Here is an 18,754-nt window from a genome sequence, read left to right as displayed (position 1 = left end):
GTTTGTCTTATTCATTGTACTAGCACCTGATTTACTTTTACTTTTTGATAGGTTCAATCTGAGAGCACTTCCACTTCCAATTTTGCCCTGCATTAGAGGGTTGGACGTTTGTTGACCGGATGATTTATGCTAACACTTCATGAACTTTGATAATTCTGATTTGTGCCAACACACATCATCATTTTTATCCTTGTCCTTACATAGAAAAAAATTGTTTAATGTGATTTATGCTAACACATATTGAAGTTTGTTTTTATGATTTGTGCCAGCACACACCAATTTTTTGTCCTCCGAGACAAATAAAATATTCGGTTACACAATTGCAATCACCAACAATGTAATTTGTAGCTACTGGGCTCTACTAATTTTAGTTCTCAGCATATACAATTGTAGTTCTGGGCATAATTTAATTTAAGAATGTAACATCCTGTTCATTAAACAAATTACATAAATTAATTGGCCATTGAATTTGACTTGCATCCCTCCTTCTGATTGATAAATTTTGCTTTCCTTCTGTTGATCATTTTTTATTACCATGTCCTCAGTGTTCTGTTGCTTGGTGATCAATGCTACCATTTGATGTTTTCTTCCTCTTCTTTCTTTTTGGCTTCAATAGGGAGCCTACAAAACATTATTAGTTCACATAAATAAGAATTTTTGTATTTGGATTCAAATTCTATTTGTATGTACTGAAATTTTTTATCCTACACTATCTGTGTTATTTATTTTCTTCTTTTCCTTCTTTTCTGCTGCCATCAGTTTCTTCTATATGTGTCTTCATTCTGACAGGTTTAGGTGGTCTTCCTTTTCTCTAAATTCTTTCTGGATCATCTATTTCAGTCTGTGGATCTCCAGCTTGTGCTGCTATAGTTTTTCCTTCTTTATTTCCTTGCTGGTCATTTTGTGCTTCACCTGTTTACTGAGCAGATAACATTCTATCTAAATTGATTTCCATCTTGTCGAATTCTACCATAAGGTATTCCATGGCTTCCTTATTTTTTGATCCTTTTGAATTCAGTATTATTGACTTCCTGGATAATATGTTGAATCTCAACAATGAGCTTGTTGCAACTGTTTCTTCTTCTTGTCTTTCAACATGTACCTTCATATCCTTTTTTCTCCACCTGTCTAAGAAGTATTTGTCTAAAATTGTGCTGATTTCCTTTTCAATGAGTATTTTTAGATATGAGAGCAGAGTATCCCATCTTTGCTAAATTTTATACATATGCAAGGTAAATTCTTCTTCACCTTCTGTTAGGTTCAGTGTTTACTGTATATCTTCTGAACCTATGAACCTCCTGAATTTGGTTACTTTTTTGCCACACCTGAAATGTTTTCCCATCTTCGGTTCCCTATAGTTCAGCCTTGATGTTGCCTTCAGTTGTAGCTGGAACTTTTTGAATATATTTATGTTGTATAGCTGTTGTGCCTGTTGCTCTGTTCTATAGCCGAATATAAATTCCTTTGGCCTTTTCTACTTGCTATAGCTGTCCTCTAGCCTTTCTGCTCGATTTATGGTATCAACAATCCGATTGTACTCTTTTAGAAAGCTAATGATACTATAGGTTGGCCCTGCATTGTCTTTGAACCTCGCATTTGTTGCCTCACTTCTGGATGTGGTTTGTATGAAAGGGAAGAAGTCATTTTTGTAGTAGACCAGGATAAACCTTTTCCTCATTTTCCATATTTTGGAAAAGTAGTGATTCCCTTGAAGGTTTCTTTCCTCAATCATTCTCTTCTAAAGTCGCTCAAATTCTTTCACTGTTAGACTATTGTTCACTATATCTTCGAAGTCTTCATATAGTTCGTCGTTTACTACAAAGACCTTGACATTCTTATTGTAGCATTTGGTCTTTATGTGGAACAAGCAATTTCTGTGCTTTGTGTTTTTGAAGACCTGCTCTACTGCTGATTTCATCGCCATGTCTTGGTCTGTGATGATCATTTGAGGGTGTTTTTCTCCCATTGCTTCAAGGAAAGTTTGAAATATCCACTTAAAAGTGTCCACTGTCTCATCATGAAGGAAAGCACATCCGAAAAGGCAACTTTGCCCATGTCCTGTGATTCCAACAAATGGTGCAAAAGGTAAGTTGTATCAGTTGGTCATATATGTCGTGTCAAAACTTACACATTCTCCATAATCTGCATAATATTTCATAGAAGAACAGTTCATCTAAAACAAGTTTCTCACTCTCTTGTTCTCATCTAAATCAAACTTGTAAAAGAAAGATGGATCCTCAGTTTGTTTCTTTTTGAAATAATCTAGTACTTGTGTCATATCCGATCCTTTAACTTTTCTATTCAGCTTTGTCCTATAGTTGCTGATATCTTTCTTTTTCATCGGTAGAGCTGTAAGCCCCTCTCTCAGATACGATAGAATAGAAACCATCTTCCTAGTCGGGATATTGTTATCGTTCAGAGTCTTAATAAGTCCTTTTTCCATTTCTGTCATATACTTATGACCAGAAAATAGCTGATCCCTGTCTCCAGGGCATAGCTCATGATTATGCTCCAAATCAAGAGTTTTAATCTTCCATACACCTCCTTCTTCTTTCACCATCATAACACAAGGACAATCTGACTTCTACTGAACATTTGTTTTCCTTCTCCTTACCGGTTTCTTTCCAACATCCTTGTCTACTTTAGCTTCTTCTTGCTCTAAAGACTTTTGTTCCTTTTCTTTTCCTTGATGATTGCATCTCGTTGTCACTTTGACTACCTCATTATTTCTCGTCTTACTTTGAGTTTTTGTCGTATGTGTTATAGCAACTTGAAATCCAGCTAGGAATGCATAGAAGTTGAAGAAATGGTGAGCATCATGCCTAGTCTTAAATTCTATCGATAGCTGTGGGGTGTACTTACTGTTGATTGGTGCATTGTTGCCTTCAGATGCTACCACCTGCTCATTTTTTATGAATTGTTCAATCTCGTCCTCCGTCAGTTCCTAGTTGCCATTTACATCCTCATTATCATCTATTATAGCTGATGTAATATCTGAACTTGTTGGTTCTGTTGCTATGATCCTCAAGTCATTTTCTCCCATTGTTGGTTGACCATCTTGATTTTCATGCTGCACCTGTAAATATATTAGCAGCAGTCTTAGTTTCTGAGTAATGTCATTTATAATATAAATATTTTTTTAGTGTGGACTGAAATAGTTGAAGAGATCATTTTTTATGTATCTCATCAATGTCCATGTTATTGAATACATCAGTTTGCTAATAGTATTGTTGAATTTCAGATCTATCATCATCAGCTATGCTTGTCGTTGCTCCATCATCATCAACGATGATTGTCATTTCTCCATCCTGTTTTTGCAAAGATAAGTTTTACTTTGATGCTAGTACATATTTGTATTACTTATAAATGTAATCAAATTGGCTTAGCTGTCTGTATCTACCTCATATGACATTCTTGACTCTGATATTGACCAGTCAGTTTGTGGTTCAAAGATTCCATCCAGATCTTCAAGGATCATATTCTGTTTTATTTGTTTGATAATGAGAATGGTTACCATTTATAATATAACACTAACTAGTTTGACAAGCATATATAATATAGTTTTACCTCATTCCTATCATTTTCAAGTATCAACTTTGTTAATGATCCTTGTATCTCTTCATGTTGCTGCATAATTTATAATGAAGCATTGAAATTACAGTTCTGTTATGCTGAAATTATATTGCACATATGTATGTAATTTGTATATGTCTGAGTTATAATTTTTATATACTAGTATTATAAATTTTACCTACGTATTTCAGTCAGTCTGATTATCTTCCTGAGAGTTCCTGATCTGTTCCATCATAAGTTCAGTGTAACCTCCTTGCATTGAAATATATTTTAGTCAAGAAACAACCTTCTTATCTTGGCATTTTTGAATCTAAGCAATGATTTTGCTCACCTTTTTATATCTGTAGGTATTTAAAAGGTTGACATCAGATCCAGTAAGTATTTCTACATCATAATTGGTGTTCCTACTATGCTCATCTCTGTCATTGTAACTAATGTCTGATAGATTTGTCAACATAGAATTTGCAAATGCATTCTGTCCACCTGCATCTATTTGAACATATATACTTATTGACATATATCTAGTTGTTCTGAGTAAATGATTATTTGAACCAATATTTTAATCTAGTACCTGGTTAGTCTGGTACATGAATTGTAGTGTTTCTTGCCAATTCTTTATCCCATATGTTGTTGTGAGATCAAAGTTTGGTTATGAGTTTTCACTTGCATGTGTATATGGTACCCACAGTAGATGATGTACATCATTTAGTAATGTTAAATTTAGGAGGATTCACCTGTATTTCTAGTAAGTCCATGAAAAATAGATTTTTTCTAAACCAAAATTTAATTATTGACATTTATATTACCTGAAAGTTATGCCCATCCATAGTTTCAGTGATCTGTAATACTTCCTACTCCAGTCTCAATTTTGCTATATTCTTTGCCTATATTTAGTAATAAATGATGATATGTCATTAGGATAAAGTTGAAGCATCATAAAGAATTAGTATGTGAGATTATAGCCATCCCTAGCCACCTCTGTCCCTGCACCACATCAAAACCAGTAGTTGAATTGATAGTTATACAAGTAGTAATAATTGCATGAACCGGATCTTTAAAGTGTATACATGTACAATATAATTGCATTAGCAGTAAGTGCAAGTTGCACTATGTCAAATGTGCAATTTCCTTATTTTTGTTCTGTAATTTATTTACAATAGGAATATAGCAAATGCATAACAGATATATTTGTAATTTTAGTTATGGATTAGTTGAGGATTGTTGAGTAGTGTGGCTGCATAATTACTTTTAGAAAATTGGCCTAGAAAATTCGATTTGTGTGTGTGTGTGTGATTTCTGCTAGTTACATGTGTGTGTGATCTCATGCTCTCTGTTTTGCACTATACTCTCTGTGTTTCTAGCCTTTTAGACCACATCACAACCCCCAAGTGCTGGATCTGCTCCTTGTGCACTAGTGAGCAACCAGGGCCATGCCCTGCTGTTGGAGCAAGCACAAGCATTTAGAAATAAATGATGTCATTAGTGTAAAGTTGGAGCATCAATTATAGGTAGGAAATGATGATTGAGCACTTGGCATAGAAAATTGTGATCTAGCAGCATGCCAGGGCCATTTGTATGTCTACAAATAATTGGTTGAGCAACTAGGGTGTGATCGAAATATGGCTACAAGTGGAGGTTCATACATATAACTCTTATTGTAGCTTTTTTGTGCTTTTGGAAATTGTATGCTCTCATATGTGTAACTCTTTGGCACCTGACAATGTGAGTTATATAAATTGCACTTTTATCTTTTGCTTTTGTAGGTGCAACACCGTTTGTGGCCTTTGCATAGTCAGGTGTTATATCCACTGTGAAGTATCTACTTGATCATGGTGTTGATCTAATGAAAGCAGATGTAAAAGGACACGTAGTTCTACACAATGTTGTATGTGAAGGTATGAGTCATCAAGGTTTTTGGTCATACTTGTGTGGTTGTGTGCCAGTTTGTCTTTATTTCTATGTACACCATAGGTGGTTTTGTAAGATGGTGCAAAAGCTAGTAGGCTTTTATCTTGGTTTCTTTTTATTTCTGTAGGCTTGTTTGTACCTTTAGACTACATCACAACCCCCAAGTGCTGGACCTGCTTCTTGTGCACACTAAGCAACCAGGGACATGCCCTGCTATTGTAGCAAGCACAAGCATCATGCCATCTTTGTCATCCTGAATGTCCTTTCCATGGATCTACATTCTCCTAGTCTTTGATCAGAGTTGATATTTTTTTTTTTGCTTTTTTCAGAAAGTTGATTCAAAAGATTGGGATACTAACCTTTGCTGATGAGTTATGAATCAGTCTGGTAGTGCTTCTTCTTAAAATTTACTGTTCTTCTTCTTTGCAATATGATGTCAGCTCCTTTCCCTGCTCTGCGTGAGCAGAGCAGAGGCTTTCCCCACGCACAACAGATATGTTTTTTTGCTTTGCTTGTCTCCCAAGTCTATCTGCTATATTCCTATGTATTCATGGTTTTGAACTTTTCTTATGGGTTGCTGCTGTTTAATGGGCCATTTTGTCATTTTAGTTAATGGGTTGTACTGTTTTACTCTTCAGTTGCATAGAAATTACAACATATTTTCCTCTGCGTGGGCCTTCTTTAAAAATTCATTCTTTTAGAGGCAGCCAACAACCGTGTGCTAGCTTGTTTTCAAACACACAGTTTCTTCTCTGTTGGAAATCATGTGTTCTGTAGGCAACCAACAACCATGTGCTAGCTTGTGCTAAAACACATGATTTTTTCTCTATTACAAATCATGTGTTTTGCAGTCAGAAAACAACCATGTGCTAGCTTTTGCTGAAACACACGATTGTACAATAGACATTCTCATTGTTTCGTGGTTTGGAAAAATTATGTAAATAGGATTATTTTGATTTATCAGAAATAATGTTAGTAGTGGACCATAAAGCTATGATTTTTCAGCCATGGTATTTTTTTAGAGATTTTTTTTTGAGAATTACACAGTACAACGTAGACGCCAACACATGCATGCACACTCACCCCTATGAACATACATACGTAGACCCTATCCCTATGAGCACCTCCGAAGGACCGAGCCGGTAGATCTTGAAATTCATGAAGTCACCGCAGGCGACTCGCTGTATTGACGGGGACGTCACCTACCACTGAAAGCATAGCGCCGTTAAATCCTAGAATAATACAGAAAAATACGAGCACTCGTATCAAGAGGACTTGAATCTAGGTGGGCAGTTAATTTTGAAAAAGCACAGAATGAGACCTCTCTTGAGGCATGGATTGGAACTGCATCCAGTAGATCGGCCTAAAAAAGTATTTAAACAATGGACCTTGACCACTGCTGCTCCACTGGAAACAGCTACTAACCTATAATATACTCCTTTCCATCGAAAAAAATACAATTCTAGATTTTGGATGATTCAAAATTTTAAAATTTGATTAAATTTATAAAAATAGTATTAATATTTATATTTCTAAACATTTTTAAAAATATGTTTTATGACTATTCTGATGATATTTATTTGATATCATAAATAGCAGTGATATTTTTTACAGATTACTTTAAATTAGAATTATTTGACTTCTCAAAAAATAAAAATCATATTTTTTTAATGTAGGGAGAGTATATTATTCAATACAGAATTCCGATCCAATGCCTTTCTGTTTTGTACAAGTATGATATCTCAACGATTGATATTGTAGGCAGCTCTACGGACGTGCATTTTGCCCTAAGGCAAAGGCATGAGAAAGTTACGTGAGAAAATTAGTTCTTTGGCCTTAAAAAAAAGCTGTGCATAGTTTCTTGGTCCTTTTTCAATTAAACTTGTTTATTTGGCCATAAACGAATTTCGTTTTGGTTCTTGACCCTTCCCTTAGTTCGACAAGGTAACGGTGTTAAAAGCAACGTAAAATGACTCTTTCTCTTGGCATCGAATGCAAAACTATAACGATCTACGATAGGCCTTTCAGACTGCCTACTATCAATATTTTCCCAAAAATAAGGTAAAATACTTTTTTCAAGCATGAAAATATTTGACTTTGGACTCGAGGTGAGCCCAGCCGAATGGTTAAAGCACTAAGGGTTTGATCCAATGGTGATAATAGACAAATCCTTGATAAGGTCCGCAGGCGGACGGCGGTGATGAAAAACTCATCACAATGGTGCTGTGTTTGATCCGAAGATTGTGAGCTTTTCATCACCGACCACTTTCACCAACAAAGATAATAAACCGACAGTGAAGGATGATTTCGGCGGTGATGACATTTGTTCGCTGGTGAAAGGAGGTCGTGAGTGTATTATTACAGTATTACGTTAACAAGAGGTCTGCACGTGTAATGCCTTTGAAAAAGAAAATGCAATATACATTATTTATCATCAGAAAAAAGTATTATTTTTTTCTTCATGGTGAGCTGGTAGTATTCGCTCGCCTATGTATCACACGGTCGATCACCTACCCACCTGGAAATTGATATATATGGCCTTGGAAATTTACATGTAACAGTCTGAATTTGTAGACCCGTCCGGTGAAAGAACTGTAGTAGTGTAGTTTGTTAAACCAACCAAATGTTGTGTGTTGTATCTAGAATATATCATATCAGAGTGCATAAATGATGAGAACTTGAACAAATCAAAAAAAAAAAAGATTTAACGTTCTCTGAATTTACTGTGACTAGTATAAGCATATATATACTCGCGGTATAAACTACGCAAATTAATTAGCCGAACAGAGACATTGTACGATTGAGAAGTGCAGAAGCTGAGGACCTATTGATCCATCCCATGACCTCTCTCTATCACAAAATCCAAGCGAAAGGGCAAAGGAAAGAGAGAAAAAAAAAACGATAATGCGATTATCTACATGTAGGTCGGCCCCGTCCCACTCCCACCGTGGACGCTCGACGACGTCGGCATGAACGCCAGCACGAGCAGCAAGACCAGCATTGCCACCGGGACCAGCATCAGCATCGACGGCGGCGGCGGTAGCGGGGGGAGCACGAGCGGGAGGATCACCAGCGACGCGGTGACGCCGACGAGCAGCAGAACCGGGAGCGAGAAGTACCTGGACCAGAGGCTAGGAGGTTCCCGCTCCTCCTCCCTGTGGGCGGCCCTCTGGTCGGACGTCGAAGCGCGCGACGAGGACGCGCTTCCGCCGCCGCCGCTCTCCATGTCGCTGGGCGCGGCGGATGGACTACTGCGGTTGGGGCTACTAGTGGCACTGTTGATCAGCTGCTGGATGTCCTCCGGCCGGTGCTCATCGTTTCTGGGGCTCAAGAACATGAGGATCGGACCCGGACCAGAGCGTTCGGCTCAGTCGATACCTTGCCCTTTGCGTGTGCCGTCTTCAAGTCCAAGGCACGCATGCAGTGCACACAGCTTGCTAGGTAGCCTGCAGTCTTGGAGCTGAAGCACTCAATCTCATGAACTCTGACTGCTCGATCGCCGAATCAGGCCAGATCTAGTTAGCACTGCAGTTTCGGCGAAAAATATGTCATCAGCACATGAAGCGACACGATGATCGGCACCTGCTTAAGCGTAAGACATACGTGTAAATTACTTTATCAGCAGGAAATTAAAGCTGGTAAAAGCCATAGAGAAAGTGAAGAAAAACTCGTAAGGTAGGAGGCAAAAGGCACCCAATTCCTTGTTCTTCCAGAAAAGAGCTAGACCAACCCTTTATTAGCTGAAAGAATATAAAAGGAAGAGATCGAGCACCCACCATATATAGTTCTCAACCCAGCAATCATTATATATATATATATCAGTGAACTAATAAGCGTGGAGTATATATAGGACGATATTAGTATCAAGTAAAAAAGGTATACTGCTCGACATGGGAGGGGCATACATACGATCACTGATCACATGCAAATAAACATCGGCATCGAGCAAAGGCATAGACTGCGATCGATCGTACTAACAGCAGCATACCTGGTACGGTGAGATCGATTGACGCAGCATAGCATGAGGATTGAGGAACCGATCCTGTGACTGGCCGTCAACCTGATACACGCAGCGACGATGGAGACACACAGACGCAGACAGCCAAAGACAGGCAGGAGAGAGAGAGAGAGAGGCGAGGACAGAGGGGGTTGAACATTGGAGGCACCGATGCAGTGCATCTGGCGCAAGTAGTCATCGGCCCCCCGTGCAAGTTGTGGCGATGGTCGGCGAATCTAGGCGCTGTTTGGTTACTCGACTGATTATAAAACTAATTATATAACTTGTGATTAATTTACAAGATAAATCTTTTAAACCTAATTAATCTATGATTTGATAACATGTTGCTACAATAAACATATGCTTATAATAGATTAATTAAGCTTAAAAATCATCTTATAAATTAGTCTTCATTTATATAATTGAATTTATAATTAATTTATATTTAATATTTTTTATTAATATTTAAATATTTAATATGACATAAATTTTAGAAGCGGCTACCGAATCCAATACCCCCTTATTATGCAGGAGGGCGGAGAGGGGAGGGCGTGCTTTCCGACGGGATCCAGCTCCCCTGGCCACCACCGCTGAATCGCTGCCCGCCTGCCTGCCTGTGCCTGCCCTCTCGGACGTGCTTCTCGCTGCCAATCTGTCATTTCCTCGGGTTTTACTATGCGCCCGGCGGCCCCCACCCCTGCCTGCCATAGCTGCTGCCTCAGCAGGTAGCCAGCTCCGCTCCGGCTTTCTTTGGCCTTATTTAAATCCAGACCTAAAGTTCCAGCATGTCAATTCGGTGTCACACAATATTAATAAAAAAAAATTATAGAATCTAAGACGATGAATTTATTAAACTTAATTAATTTATCATTAACACATGTATTATGATAGTATCATATTATCAAATCATTGACTAATTAGGCTTAAAAGATTCGTTTTACAAATTAATCGCAAACTATATCATTAATTATTTTTAGTTTATATTTAATACTTCATATATGTATCTAAACATTCAATAAGATATGACCTAAACTTTTAAGGAGAAACGCATCGGCAGGCATCGGCTCTCCTGCCCGCGGTTTTGTTAATTCTGCCGGAAATCTAGGGACGCTGTACTAGTTTAGTTTAATTTAATCATCTATGGTCCAGGGAGGGATTATTAGACAAGTCGTGGTTAGCAGCTGGCCTTTGCCGTGTCTCGGCAAAGCGAGGAACTATAATCTGGGAGAATCATTGGGCCTGTTCGCTTGCTGATTTCATTCAGCCCAAACTAGTTAGCTAATAGTATTTTTCTCTCACAATAAACCAGCACCGATCAGCTTAAACCAATTGAGAAACCAACCAGCGAACAGACCGATTATCGCGGATATATATTTCAACGGTGGTGATAGTGATAGGCGTGGGTCTGTCCTAATAGAGTAATTAATGGTGTTTTCCCTCTAGAGCCTGTTTATATTATAGATGCGCTTACTTCTTATAGTTTATAGTACTAGTACTCACACCATTCAAAATTATAAATTGTTTGGTCTTCTCAACTAACACAATTTTTACTATGCATCCAAACGCGACATATATTAAGATGCATAGCATAAAAATTAAAAAATGTCAAAACGGTTTACAATCCGGGACTGGACACAGAGTTAGTTTAAGTTACTAGCTCAAGTTATTAGCCGACTAATAGCTTAATGGCTAGAAATATGTAAACAAAAAAATAGTCCTACTATTAGCCTCCAATGCTTGGATGGCTAATTGCTAGTTTTAGCCTACACCTCGATTGACCTTTCTTTTAGCCCATCAAACAAGCACTTAATCTATGGCGAATCAAATGGTTGTAGTGGCACTAGGGTGTGTCTCATGATGTCTAAGCCTAATGCTTTGGTAGCAATGTCTCTATTCTAAGCCATGGGGATTGAAGCAAACTATATAGATGAATCATTAACCGTTGGGTGTCAAGTGTACTTTAAGTAATGCACCATCGAAGCTAAGGGCTTATTTGGATTGAGACCGTGAATGGTGAAGCCACATTTAGATAAGGTAGGATGACAAGTGATGTGCTAGCCAGACAACATTGGTGCTCGACTTTGGCTAAGCCATGATTTTAGGCTATGACTTAGCGGAGCGTGGTTAACGAGGATTGTTGATGATGGACCGGAGCTACAACACTACTGTAGCAGCAGTTCTACCTCCACCCCTACATATTGCTAATTATTCGCGAACACATACCTCACAAGCAAAATTTAAAGTATATTCGCCTCCGGAAACGCTATGATATAATTGATTTTTCATAAGGGAAGTGAAAAATCGTTATAGGTTCGCCCTGTTCGGTTGAACTTATCAACCTGGCTTATCAGCCATGGTACAGTAGTTTTCTCTCACAACAAAACGGCTTTAGCCGGCTTATCAGCCGAAAAAACCATCAGCCGAAAGATTTGTGTGGGATAAGGTGATTATGAAACCTTGACCAATGTATCTTGCGGCGCGTATTGATTGTTGACCATAACTAATGAACCCGGTTAGCATAGGGAACATATTCTAAATCTATATATGTAAAATGTATGTTTCTTTCTCTTGTTTGAGAGAACTTTTGTGTTGAAAATATTCTTACTATTACTATATTTGTTGGGACATAGACATATGAGTAGCGGAGGCTTATACAAATTAACAACAACTGTACGTTCACATGTGTGATGACATGCAGGGTAAAGGAACCCCGTCAGCTTCACCACAAATAGGGATGAAAGCATCTAGGCCCCTAGTTGGGTTTCGGTGATTAATGACTTTATAATGTTACTGTGACTAACTTGTGCTTTGTAGAGGCAATTAAAGTTAGGTCATGGTAATGGTGATTGATTGGGCAATTATGGTCTTCATGCCCCTATCGATGGAAATCATTTTGGTTTTTAAAAGGATGTACAACAAGGTTAAGGACAGACTAGTTATAATTGTCGTTTGGTTTTGAGAGACACTTAGATTAGTTGTTGGACTTTGTTTTTTCTTTGGCCGTACTATAAAGGGGGGCATGGATGGGTAGCTTGACCTAGGCATGTTTAGTGAGAAGAATGTGGTGCACATTTATTAAATCTAGTGCTAGGTAGCTCAGAAGAAGCCCAAGATCATCGAAAGATTGGAAAGCGATTTGAAATGGCAATCAAATCGGAGGTTTGCGCTGCTGGTGGTAGTAGATAGGGCAGTGTGCACCGCCTTGGTCACCGCCATGGGGGTGGTGGTGCCACCACCCCTTTTATCCTGAGGCTAGGTACTCTAGGGTTGTCATCGGATAGAGTACCGTCCCTGGGGTGGCAGTGCCACCGCCACTTTTCTCTAGAGAGCACCCTAGGCCTTGGTGGCACCGGATAGGGCACCACCCCTGGGGTGGTGGTGCCACCGCCATTTTTATCCAGAGAGGGGTATTTCAGGGGCTTGGTCACCGCCCATGGAGTGGCGGTGCTAGTCTAGTAACGGCTAGTTCAAAACTAGCCATTGGGGTGGCACTGGGACAGGGGGTGGTGGTGTGCCACCTTGCTATCTGGTGACCCCAAAAAAGTTGAGTAGAGGGCCAATGGCTAGTTCCATCCCTTGGGGCTATCTATACCCCTCCATCTCGTGCATTGAGGCTCTCTTGCCCATTTGTTTAGTTGAGGAATCCATTTGGTGTGCAAGGAAGAGCAAGAGCCTAGTGGGGTTGTTGAGATTTGCTAATCCAAGATTAAGGACCTCATTAGTGCATAGAGAGTAGCAAGTGTGCATCCACTATTCTCATTAGTCTTGGTTGGGTCAAGTGAGAGTTTGTGCTTATTACTCTTGGTGATCGCCATTACCTAGATGGCTCAGTGGTGATTGGAAGCTTGGTGATCATTCAGCGGAGCTTATGGATGACCCAAGTCATGGTGTGAGCGGTTGTGGGAGATTCACCATGATGGAGTCTTGAAGAATTAGCCCATATAGAGCACTTGATTCTTGCGTGGATCAAGGGAGAGCTACACCCTTGCGTGGGTGCTCTAACGAGGACTAGTGGGGAGTGGCAACTCTCCTGATACCTCATAAAAACATTGCCACATTCCTCTCCCTCTTTTTACTTTGAACATTTACATTTGACCAATTAAATTCATGTCCTTTACATTCTTAGAATTGTCATGCTAGAGTAGGATTAGAACCTAGGGTGCAAAACTTTTGTGTGGTAGAACAATAGAAACACTTTTAGGCACATGGGGGTGAAATGGGCTAAGTGTAGGGGTTAATAATTACAAGAAATTTAGAATTAGCCCTAATTCACCCCCTCTTGGGCATCTTGATCCTTTTAATTGGTATCAGAGCCTCATGCTCCTTGAATTAGGCTTAACCGCCTAGAGCAAGATGTCCCATGGGGATGGACCCCCTCTCATCTTTGAGGGAGATGATTTTCCTTACTAGAAAATTCACATGGAGGACATACCTAGAGGCTATAGATGTTGGAGTGTATAGAGCCATAGCACAAGGCTTTTCAAAACCTATGGACCCTGCCAACCTTGTTAGTGATGAGGCAAACTATGAGAGGTGGAATGCAAAGGCTAGAAACACCCTCTTTAGAGGCCTTTGCAAGGACATCTTTAACCATGTGCGGAATCACAAAGATGCCCATACACTATGGTCGGACATTTGTGCACTCCATGAGGGAACCAAGAGTGAGCGTGAGGAACACTATCACCTTGTGATGAAGAAGCTTAATTCATTTGAAATGCTTCCTAGTGAAAGTGCTAATGAAATGTATTCTCGCTTGCATATTCTTGAAGAGGAGGTCAATGGGCTTGGACTCACTCAAATGCAACCATCTGATGTTGTGAGAAAGATCTTGAGTGTCCTTCCCATCGACAAATATGGGCATATTGTGATGGTGCTTCATCAAGGTGATCTTTCTACCACTACACCAACTCAAATATTGGGGAAGATCAATGCACATGAGATGTACATGCACATCACCCCTCAAGAGGGATCTTCATCCTCAAAGAAGAAAGATTTGGCATTCAAGGCTTGCCAAGAGAAGAGAAGCAAAGAAAATTGCTCATGATAGTTCAAGTGATGATGAAGTTGATGATGCAAGTCTTGCTCTCATGGTGAGAAGAACTGCCAAGATGCTCAAAAGCTAAACAAGAATGGTGTCAAGCTTGATGGCAAGAAGAAGAAATTCTTCACTAGTAGTAGAAGCCCATCTTCGAAATGGATTGCTACAATTGTGGAGATCTTGGTTATCTAGCTCATCAATGCCCCAAACCCAAGAAAGACAAGTTCAAGAAGTACAAGGGCAAGAAAGATGACTCAAGTGATGATGATGAAGAGAAGAAGAAGAATAAGCCATACAAGAAGAAGGATGGCAAGAAGAAAGAATATCGTAAGAAGAAGAATGGCAAGGCTTATATTAGTTGGTGATTGACTCACTGGACATTGAATCATCAAGTGGCTCATCCAGTGATGAAAGTGATAATGAGAAGGAGAAGGTGGCCGCTCTTGTGATTAATTCTTCACTATCTCCACCGCCACCGTCGCCATCATCCTCTACACACCTATCCCTCATGGCCAAGGGTGCACGAAAGGTACAAAGTGATGATGATAGTAGTGGTGATGACAATGTTAGTGATAATGATAATGGTAGTGATAGTGATGAAGAATTTGAATCACCTTCATATGATGATCTTGTCAAATTAGTAAATCAATATACTAAAATCATTAGAAAGACAAGAGCCAAAAATGAGAAGCTAGAACTTGAGAATGATTCACTCTTAGCTAAGTATGACATAGCCAAAAAAGCTAGTGATGATCTTAGAGAAGAAAATAAAATTGTGTCATCCCAACTCAAGGAGCTCAAAACCTCTAAAAAGGAGCTTAGAGAAAAATATGATAAACTTAAGGGGATACATAATGAGCTCATCACTAGTTACAACTTGCTAAAAGAAGAGAGTACACCAATCTCAAGATTAATCATGACAATCTTGTTCTCTCTCATGAGTTTTTATCTAATGAGCCACATGATACTACTAACAATGTTGTTAAGATTGATATAGCCACATCATGTGATGACTTAATTGTTGAGAGCATTGAGCAAGGTTCTAGTAGCAAAGGTAAGAAAGTGGTTGAGTCCGACAACTATGATGACTATGTCAAACTCAAGAGTGAGAATGAAAAGCTCAAGAAGGATCTTGAAAAGCTATCAACCACCAACACAATTGTGATAGAGAACTTTGACAATGATCATGATATGGCTCTTGAGAATGAGATGCTTGGAGAAGAAAACAAAAGGCTCAAGTTGGAAAAGGATCTTGAGAAGCTATCAACTCATGATGAACTTAGAGAAGAGAACAAGAAACTCAAGTTGGAGAAGGAATATCTCAAGACCGGTTTGAGCAAGTTCACAAGAGGCCAATATCTTCAAAGTGAGTTACTAATGAACACCAGTGATGAAGATGGATAGAAGTGGTATTGGATTCTTGGTAAATGAAGAGAAGAAAGCTCAAGCTCAACATCAACAACAATAAAAGTCAAAGCCTAAGCCAAAGAGATGCTTTGAATGTGAACAAGAAGGTCACTTTGCTCATGAGTGTGAAACTCCACCACCACAACCCTTGCCCAAGCATGCTAGACCCTTTGCTTTCAATGCTCACTACATTGCTTAAAAAGGATTCTAGTGGAAAGATGAAAGTTATGTTCTTAGGTCCACCAAACAAGAATAGGTATAAGCAAATTTGGGTTGCTAAGTCACTAGTTGAAAAAGTCAAGGGTCCTCATCAAGTTTGGGTTCCTAAACAACAAGCTTGATCTCTTGTATGTGTAGGTGAACTACAAGACCGGTGGAAGTCATTGGGTTATTGATAGTGGTTGTACTCAACATATGACCTGTGATCCTTGTATATTCACCTCACTAGATGAAGAAGTGGATTGTCAATAAAAGATTACATTTGGTGACAATTCAAAGGGCAAAGTACAAGGGTTGGGCAAAATTGCAATATCAAATGACCACTCAATTTCAAATGTGTTATATGTTGTTTCATTGAGCTTCAATTTGCTATCTGTTGGACAATTGTGTGATCTTGGCTTTCAATGCTTATTCACCGAGAAAGAAGTGGTTGTATCAAAGAAGGATAATGAACAAGTGATATTCATAGGCTTTAGATACAACAATCTATATCTAGTTGACTTCGCCCCCAAACATGCTAACTTGAAGACATGCTTATTCACTAAAACATCACTTGGGTGGCTTTGGCATAGAAGACTTGCACATGTTGGGATGAGCTCAGTCAAGAAGTTAATGAAGAATGAGTTGGTGAGAGGTTTGAAGGATGTGAAATTTGAGAAGGACATGCTTTGTAGTGCATGTCAAGCTAGCAAGCAAGTTGCTAACTGTCTGGGTCATAGCCCTAGGGTGCCTCAAGGCACCGATTAGTTAACAGGCCAAGCAGCTCACAACACATCGGTTAGCAAAATCCTGAATGATCGAGGCCTAGCTAAGCCAAGTGAACCAAGCGGGACGCTAAGGCCGGGGTTAACCAAACCCCTTCTTTATGCCTTAGCCACATGGTGCTCGAAGGGCGCACAACCTCTGCTCTATCCTGACCCCTAGGAGGAACGGGAAGAGGCTGAGCGCCGCCAAGCTTGCCTGCTCTTATAAGAATGAGCACACCACACTAATACCTCAGTCCGGTCAGACGCCATCCCTAGTGCCACACTACACAAACAAGATAGCACTGCCCAAAGCAGAGACTGACAGGTATGATGACCATCAGGCCAAATACGGTCTGATAATATGAGGGTATGATCCTACCCACTATGGTATGGGATCCATGACGAGGGCCTTGACTTAGAGTCCATCCAAGTTTGCAGGAACCACAACCCCAATGATAGGGATCATGCCCCCCCCCCCACTTCTTAAGACAACAAGGCAACCAACGACCTAGGGGCGGCTGCCAACTCCTGTATGATGCCCCACGAAACCTAGGAGATGGTGACGAAGACCACGGTGGAGAACATGTTGCCTAGGATGGTTGGTGAACTACCATCATGCCTATAGTGACACCATGGTCGACATAGTAGCACCACTGCCACACCATGCCACAACATGGCCACAAGACCATGATGATAGCCATGCCCAAACATGCTCCACAAGATGGCATAGCTTGCAAGCCAAGTTAGCTAGGCCCTCCCTCAGGCTCATGACCCCTCAGGTCAGGAGAACCTATTGCTTTGTACGCGCCCTAGCCCCGAACTCTATATAAGGGCAACCAGGGCACCCCTCTTGACATGATTCACATCCTCTACCATTTCATTCATTCTCCAAAGTAGTAGGGCTCCTAGAGCTTCTCTTCAGGTAGTCCATCTCCTAGCTCTAGCTCTCCATCCTCTTCCACTATTCTTGCACCCCCCCCATTATAAGATCTTCAGAGCATTCAAGTGAGGAACATGCACTCGATCATCTCTAAGACTAGAAGTAGGGCTCCAGCCTAAACCAGTATAAATCCTCATGTCTTTTGGATGCTACCATCATCTTACTTGAGTAGCGCTGGAGTTGGTATTTATTAACGCACACAGATAAATTCACAAGCGCATGGATACCACTTTAGCTTTCACCCAGAAGTATTCGAAGTATCGTATCCATAAGGAAACATGTGAGACTAACTACTATCTAACTTAACTAAGGGTAGCAATAAGGTTAGGATAAATAGGAGCGTAGAGAGGATAACTAAGGTTCTCTAGTTCTAACTTTAGTAAGCTATGTCTTCTACTATTTAACTAGGGATATTACTAGGGAAAGACACCAGCAGAGTATGCTTTCCTTTCATAACTAGGTCCTACTTGGCCTACAAATGGGAGGTGGACTACAGAGGACTCAACTGAATGTGTCACACTTGCGTTCTAATGCTACTTCACGATCTACCACCAATCTAGAATGCAGGGTGCATCCATGATTAACCCAAGTCTAAGCACCACACTTACACTTATGATTAATACTTTACTCCCCCTAGGAAGAGAATAAACCACTCAAAAGAGTCATGATCCTGATGAGAAATATAAACAAGATGCTTACTTGAAATAGAAGTTGATTACCAGAGAAGTCTCAGAAGCAAGCTCAAGTAGAACTTGATTCCGCCAAGGTACAAGCCGTAGAGAGAGCACCGATAGTCTAGCACTTCCTCCAAACTCTTCCCTCACACTCTATCTCACTATTATTTATAAGACTAAATCCTATGGAGGACTAATCTTCTCTTGATTCCTGGCTCTAATCCTGATGAGGAGGACATGAATTAGGGTTTT

At 39.9% G+C, this 18,754-nt stretch overlaps 1 protein-coding gene across 2 annotated transcripts; it reads right to left on the bottom strand.

Annotated features, from left to right (window-relative positions):
• Positions 1-8,196: 8,196 nt before the first annotated feature.
• LOC136490576 (protein AUXIN-REGULATED GENE INVOLVED IN ORGAN SIZE-like) lies at positions 8,197-9,608 on the bottom strand. 2 transcript variants are annotated; one of them, XM_066486780.1, is made up of 2 exons: positions 9,470-9,608; positions 8,197-9,063 (listed from the first exon to the last, which is right to left on the bottom strand). In XM_066486780.1, exon 2 carries the CDS (start codon positions 8,816-8,818, stop codon positions 8,396-8,398), a length of 423 nt encoding a protein of 140 aa, XP_066342877.1. In that variant the 5' UTR covers positions 8,819-9,063; positions 9,470-9,608; the 3' UTR covers positions 8,197-8,395. The 2 variants fall into 2 exon arrangements, with proteins under 2 accessions (XP_066342877.1, XP_066342878.1); XM_066486781.1 differs by having other exon boundaries at positions 8,197-9,006.
• Between the last annotated feature and the right edge of the window lie 9,146 nt (positions 9,609-18,754).

The sequence above is a fragment of the Miscanthus floridulus genome, chromosome 11 (genome assembly GCF_019320115.1).
Source record: "Miscanthus floridulus cultivar M001 chromosome 11, ASM1932011v1, whole genome shotgun sequence".
Lineage (NCBI taxonomy): Eukaryota > Viridiplantae > Streptophyta > Magnoliopsida > Poales > Poaceae > Miscanthus > Miscanthus floridulus.
This window is presented reverse-complemented; position numbering and strand designations above follow the sequence as displayed.